General features: G+C 48.5%; 1 protein-coding gene across 1 annotated transcript; it reads left to right on the top strand.

The window, feature by feature from the left end:
- Nucleotides 1-330: 330 nt before the first annotated feature.
- On the top strand, nucleotides 331-3,803 carry LOC120686200 (phosphatidylinositol 4-phosphate 5-kinase 6-like). The gene is made up of 8 exons (XM_039968377.1): nucleotides 331-1,610; nucleotides 1,715-1,882; nucleotides 1,983-2,148; nucleotides 2,230-2,346; nucleotides 2,425-2,618; nucleotides 2,861-2,956; nucleotides 3,063-3,119; nucleotides 3,405-3,803. Exons 1-8 carry the CDS (start codon nucleotides 340-342, stop codon nucleotides 3,697-3,699), a joined length of 2,364 nt encoding a protein of 787 aa, XP_039824311.1. The 5' UTR covers nucleotides 331-339; the 3' UTR covers nucleotides 3,700-3,803.
- The last annotated feature ends 3,629 nt before the right edge of the window (nucleotides 3,804-7,432 follow it).

The raw sequence follows: 7,432 nt of genomic DNA, 5'->3' as shown, positions 1-7,432 counted from the left end.
CACATGCATGCATGCACCCCGCGGGGGAGATTTTTGTTTTTTCCCTGTTCGGTCTAACTGAAGTGTTTGCCTGGGGGGGCGTGTCAATGGCCGAGACGCTGCGTCCGCCTCCCTCCGAATGTTGCGCTCCCGAGCTCTCCTCTCCTCGGCTCCCAACCCGACAAGTCCTCCCAGCCTCCGACCAGCGAGGGAGCTCATGTCCTTGGGCGCAGCGAGCGACTCGTAATCCAAGCCAGAAAACGACAGCGACCACCATGCACCGCAGGCTCGCTCCGGCCCGGTCGTGTTGACCTCTCGCCGCGTTCAGCGACTAGCATGGCGACGTCGTCGGCGAGGAAGATGAGCCAGCTCCCCGCCCCGGCCAGCCGGCTGTGGGAGGCGAGCATCCGCAAGCTCCAGACCATCCGCCGCGTCGGCACCGTCGCGCCCGCCCCGGGGACCGCCGACGGCGCCGTCGACGCCGCCACGCCCTGCCTCCTCTCCGTCAGCTCCTCGGCGTCCAACACCATCTACCAGTACCACGAGGACGGCGAAGAGAGCGACACCAGCAACGAGGGCGGCAACGACGACGACTCGGACGCCGGCGACGACGACGACGCCGCGCTCGGCGAGCCCACCCACGCCGAGCAGCTGCTGCCCAGCGGGGACTTCTACCAGGGCGGCCTGCGCGGGGACCTCCCGCACGGCGCCGGCAAGTTCCTCTGGACCGACGGCAGCATGTACGAGGGCTCGTGGCGCCGCGGCCGCGCGTCCGGGCGCGGCAAGTTCTCGTGGACCTCCGGCGCCACCTACGAGGGCGACTTCGCCGGCGGCTACATGCACGGCCACGGCACCTACATCGGCGAGTTCGGGGACACCTTCGCGGGGCTCTGGGCCTGCAACCTCCGCCACGGCCGCGGCACGCAGGCGTACGCCAACGGCGACGTGTACGACGGCCACTGGCGCGACGGCCTGCAGGACGGCCACGGCCGCTACATCTGGCGCCAGGGCCACGAGTACATCGGCACCTGGAAGGCCGGCGACATGCACGGCTGCGGCACCGTGATCTGGGCGGACGGCGACCGGTACGACGGCGCGTGGGAGGACGCCAAGCCCAAGGGCCAGGGCACGTTCCGGTGGGCCGACGGCGGCATGTACATCGGCACGTGGTGCGAGGAGTCCGGCGCGGTGCACGCCGACGGCGTCTACTACCCGCCGTCCGGCGGCCCCGCCGTGCCCGTGCCCCGCGAGCCCTGCGAGCCCATCACGGCGCTGCTCCAGGAGCTCGAGGGCTGCGAGGGGAAGAAGGCGTCGCTGATGCCGTCGCACAAGATACTGACGTGGCCCGGGGTGGAGGCCGTGCAGAAGAAGCCGGTGTGGCGGCCGCCCAAGGTTAGCGCCGACCACGGGAGGATGTCGAGCGCGAGCAGGAGGACGAGCAGCGCGTCCTTGGACCTGGAAAGCCTGCAGGCCGAGGCTGCTGAGGGCGAGGAGACGCGGACGGACAGGTCGTGCTTGCGGACGTCGTCGTGCATGCGCACGCCGCCGAGGCCGGGGAAGAAGCAGGGGGAGACCATATCCAAGGGGCACAGGAACTATGAGCTGATGCTCAACCTGCAGCTTGGCATCAGGTATGTGCTTTATTTTCTGATGATGCCTTGCTCTTCTTCTGAATCTCATTATTCATTCATTTAAAGTTGCCATTCATGATCAAATCATCAATTTCGGAGCACAGGCATGCTGTTGGAAGGCAGTCGGCGCCAACTTCGCTGGATCTTAAATCATCAGCATTTGATCCAAAAGAGAAGGTGTGGACAAGATTTCCTCCTGAAGGATCAAAGCATACTCCTCCACACCAATCAGGCGATTTTCGGTGGAAGGACTACTGCCCCCTGGTTTTCAGGTTTTATAATTTATGGGCTATATAATTAACTTTGAAGATGCTAAACTTTCTTCTGTACAATGTAGAGGTAAGCAATCTGTTCTTCTGTACTTCGCTGCAGGACTTTGCGCAAGCTCTTCGATGTCGACCCTGCTGATTACATGATCTCCATTTGCGGGGATGAGGCGCTCAGGGAACTTTCATCGCCGGGGAAAAGTGGAAGTTTCTTTTACCTCACAAATGATGACAAGTACATGATCAAAACAATGAAGAAATCAGAAGTTAAAGTAAGTTAATTTAACCCACTCACACCTTAGATTAACTTTCAAGTTATTACTACATTGAATTTATGTTCCCTATGTGAACAGGTACTGCTTAGGATGCTTCCAGCCTATTATAAACATGTCCGTGCTTTTGAACATACTCTACTAACTAAATTCTTTGGTCTGCACTGTGTTAAACTTACCGGAGCTATTCAGAAAAAGGTTAGAATGCTATATTCACAAATTTAAATTTGATACGTGAGAGTCGTTCAATATATATTTTGTAACCATGAAATACAGGTCCGGTTTGTTATAATGGGAAATCTTTTCTGCTCCAACTATGCAATCCATAGGCGCTTTGATTTGAAAGGATCTTCACATGGTCGCATGACAGACAAACCCATTGATCAAATTAGTGAGCATACCACGTTGAAGGATCTCGATCTTAATTTCATTTTCCGTCTAGAAGGAACTTGGTTTCAAGAATTCTGCAGGTACACACTATCCATTTGCAAAATTTCTCCAATTAGTACATTTTAGTATAATTAATTTCTTATGTGCAAAACTTTATTAAAAGTGTGTCTGGATGTGCGAATCTGTCGAATGAGAAGTTCCTAATAAAAGTTTGTAAAGCATAGCTGAATTAGGAAACTAAGTATTCTCTCTTCTTCTTGTTTTTTTTTTTTTGCGCAAAACACTGTACTGACCTTGCTCTAATGATTTGTACCTCTTCAAGGCAAGTGGACAAAGATTGTGAACTACTGGAGCTGGAGAGGATCATGGATTATAGTCTTTTGGTTGGTATTCACTTCAAGGACAGAGACAAAGATAAGCCACATGCATGACGCATTCTTTCACATAGTTGGGGTTGCAAAAGTGTTGTAGATATATTTCAAGTTATTAGGAGACTAAAAACTATCTTTTATGGTTACAGACAGCAGCAATACTGATGACGGAACGTCTCATACTACCGCTGAAGACTCTGACGAAAATAGGTAGCTTAAAAACACACGTCATCAACACAATTTACATTGAAGATATATTTTGACCCCTAGTTAATTATCATCATACGAAAAGAATGGTTGTAAATATAATTCGACACGATTCAAACCTAAACAAAAATATAAGGAGATTTTCCACCTTAATTTTCACTAGATGTAGCACATGACAGTTTGTCTCTGTTTCAACATAGCTTGCTTACTACAACGACCTTAAGCATTGCATTCAGCCTGACATTGACCTCTGAGGACTAACAAATATACTACTTGTCATTTATGCAGGAAAACACCATTAAAACTAGGAATTTGCATGCCCTCAAGGGTGGAGAACGTCGCTAAGAATCCTGATAGTGAATCTCCGTTCCTTGGTGTGCCCACAGGGGAATTCCAGGACGTCGTGTTGTTCTTTGGAATCATTGACATCCTACAAGATTATGATATTAGTAAGAAGCTCGAGCATGCTTACAAATCCATGCAATACGATCCCAACTCCATATCAGCCGTTGACCCGAAGCAATACTGCAAGAGATTCAGGGATTTCATTTTTAAGGCTTTCGCAGATGATGTACAGAACTAGTTAATTGACAAAATAGGGACACGTTTAGCTGAAAGATTAACAATTCTTTGGTGGATGTTCTTTTACCACACTGTAGTAATATTTTTGTAGGTGACATCATTGACATTGTGTTGTAGATGCATGATACACATAAATAGCGCAGGAATTCCCCTTCTCTTGTGAAGTAGTGAGCTTACCTCCTCAACTTCTGGTTTCTTCATTGTTTTGATGACGTACTTGTCACCATTACCAAGGTAGTAGATTTTTCCACTCTGACCAAGTGATGAATGTTCCCCTGAACGTATCATCCCCACAGATGTAGATCATGTAATCTGCAGGGTCGACATTGAAGACCTTGCACAAGGTATAGGAGAACAGCACACAAGAACAAATTAGCATCACATTGGACATAGGAAGCAGCAGAAGGGGATAATATCATACTAATAGATGACACAGGAAACAAGCTAAAGCAACAAAGAAATCACAGTAACTTTGTATCCTGAACGTAATAGCCTCTGACAGTGTTTAATCTGTACATAGAAATGGTTCCGCGCTCCATAAAGTACAGAAAATATACAGTTACAAATAAAACACATGGAAATGCTTCAATAATTATGGTTAAAAGACATAGGCCTTAACATGAGAGAGGAATATCATGACTGGACATTGCAATATCTGTAGATGTAAAACGCACTTATATGTGGAGGAAAAGAACAGAGAGCCTTGGCTAGATGATAAGATGTCAACATTTTTTCGCAGTCAGATCATGTGTTGCAACAGGGTTGTAGAGTTTTTACTTATTAAGCATTGGGAACCCAATCACCATCTTCATGTGGCATCTACGATTGATACCATATTACCATATGCCTATGTGAGCAAGTATATTCAGTCTCTGAGAGAATGAGATAGAGACAGAACCGCACAGTAGTAACCCAACAACCCCAGTCTCCAACAACCGCACGGACACATTGAAAGACAGGAACCCGTATTCGAACAGCCAAAACGCACTGCACTAAAATGTATTTTTAACTCGTATAACAATATTGCATATTTACAGATCGGCTCGTCGACCTGAAGGTGGCCCCTCGTATCCGCCGTCAAAACTCCATAACAACACATCAAAACAACACAATGGTGTGAGAAAAGGGAAAGAGATGGGAGAAGGGGAAGCGGCGCCACTACCTGCGAGTGCCGCCCTCGTCGCCTCCCCACCGCAGTCGACTCGCCCCCACGACGATGGATAGACGGCCGTGCCCGGGCGAGTTCTCGCCTTGCTGCCATGCAACATCGCCGGCATGGCGTCTCTCGATGAAAGGATCGAGGCCCAAGAATGAGAGTTGAATTGTGATTTTTTAAAAAAAATTTAACAAGTCCTTAACCTAGACTAGTGTTGTCCAAATATAAAGGTTGACCCTATCAACCAGAGCACACTAACATCATCAATCTAAGTTGGTAAGCACACTAACATGCATATTTTTCTTAGAGAAGATCACACTAGCAAATAAGCAATCTAGTTAAAAGTGCAAGCTAGTATGAAAAACTTCTAGACAAAGAGCAAACAAGTAAGAGCAAAAACAAGCACAATTAAAGTGGAATGCTAGAAATGTAAAGGCAAGATACACGAGACAACCAGATTTTTTTCCCGTGGTATCGAGGAGTTGACGCTCCCCCTAATCCACGTTGGAGCACCCACTAAGGGTATCACTCACTTGCATCACAAAGAAGTAAGTCTTCACTAAGAATGCTCTTTCTCCATCTCCGGAACGGCGAGCTTCATACTGTGTACAAGCTTCACTTCTTGGGGCTCCCACAAACTCCAAAAGCACACCAAGAACCTCCCGATCACCAAGATCATCTAGGTGCCGTCAAATACCAAGAGTAATAAGCTCTCAAGGCTTCACTTGACGCTCACTGAGATGGCCCTAAGCTCTAGCACACTTGCCACTCAAGGAATGATTGATTTCTTCAAGTTTGGATCAATTGCAAGCACTAGATCTTCATTCAATGGCTCAAAGCACTCTCTTCTCTTCTCTTCTCTAGAGTGGCCTCAGGTATTCAATGTGTCAAAAGCATCATAAATGAGCTAGGGGTCGACTTATATAGAGTGGAGAAGCTCCCCTAACCGTTGGAAGTAAACTGCCCAAAAAGTCGTAGGCACCGGTTGAACCGATGGTAGGGCACCGGTTCAACTGGTCACTCTGTGACCAAATAGTAGCCATTGGAATTCTGACACTATGCGCATGCTTGCGTCATTGCACCGATGCTTGCTCCGATGGGGCACCAGTTTAACCGGTGCTTAAGAAAATCTTGGGTTCAGCAAAACAGCGTCTCTGGTCTATAGTATGGTGCTTGCACCGACACTTGTCTAGACAATAGCGGTTCAACCGGTACTGAAGCAACTATTTTATCCCCAATACATGCTCTCTGAAGAATAGTATGGCGCATAGACCAACGCATGACAACAAGTCATCGGTTCAACCGGTTGTACAAGAGTTTTTCCAACTTAAATCCCACTTCCCAGCTCGGATAGGCCGAAGCCGGGACGTCGGTGTAACCGGTGCCCTTCGGTTGCACCGATGCCGGGGCATCGGTTTAACCGGTGCAACTGTAACTGACCCTTTTTTTCTGCTGAATTGACTTGGAGTTGATTCTTTCTTCAACTTTTCTTTCTTCCAAGTGTTTTCTTGAATTCTTTGAGCTGAATTGTGCAAGTGTGCAATATTTCTAAGGTCAACTCGATTCGAATCAAGCTACTAACCCGAGAACCCCTTTTAATAGTACGATCACAAACTAAAAGCTATAAAACATAAACTAAATCAAGTGTCCTTCATCTCCTTATGACACTTGAATCTAGAATGATCCTTAATCTTGAAAAATTAAGTCTGTGGTTCGTTTGATCATAAATTTTGAGGGGTCGTCTTTCACATTTCATATGAGACATAACTTGTAAAAGTTATTTCCTTCAAAACACACGTTAGTCGCATACGGTCGTCATTAATCACCGAAACTTACCAAATGCATATACGGGCCTAGATGCGCTTCACCAGACCACGGGAGTAACCACATCCCCGACAAGATTGTCAAATCGTCCGCCGCCTTGCCCAAAGATCACAACACAAGCGCGCACAATTTCGCTTCCACGACAGACCACGTGCACGGCGCGGCACGCAGCCAAGAGCATGAGGCACCTGTGGCGGAGCGCCACCGCAGATACAGCGCCGAGCTCACCGAACACTTGAGAACTCGTTTGAATTGCTTTCTCCACTTCTTGTCTTTCTTCTTCGTTTTCTTCTTGCAATCTTGTTTGATTTCCAAAAAAATCAAAAAAATTGACAATTCTTGATTTCAGGCCCCCGCCTTGCCGATCGAGCACGAACAAGCACTTGCGGCCACCAGCGCTTCTCCGTAGCAGCGCCAGCGCACTCGTCCCACTCCATCCGCGGCCGCCAGTGCTTCTACGAAGCAGCGCCAGCGCACGCGGCGCATCACACCCGCGGGGGTTCGCCGGAGACGTATTCGCGGTGGAGTCCGCCCCTGGGGACTCCACCTCCTCCACGGGCGACCAAACCTCGATGGATCAGCGCCACACCACCTCTACTGTGGGGGACCACTCACGGTCCATGGTTCTGAAAGTCAGCTAGTCAGTTTAATCATCTTTTAAGGTTGAAAATTCATATCATCTGAATGATTGCTGGTTTGGTGCTTGCGATGTTGGCTTCAGTCTTTGGGAACTTATAAGTTCATGCTGGTTTGC

The sequence above is a fragment of the Panicum virgatum genome, chromosome 8N, assembly GCF_016808335.1.
Source record: "Panicum virgatum strain AP13 chromosome 8N, P.virgatum_v5, whole genome shotgun sequence".
Classification (NCBI taxonomy): domain Eukaryota; kingdom Viridiplantae; phylum Streptophyta; class Magnoliopsida; order Poales; family Poaceae; genus Panicum; species Panicum virgatum.
The sequence above is the reverse complement of the archived record's forward strand: the minus strand, read 5'-3'. Positions and strand labels throughout refer to the sequence as shown.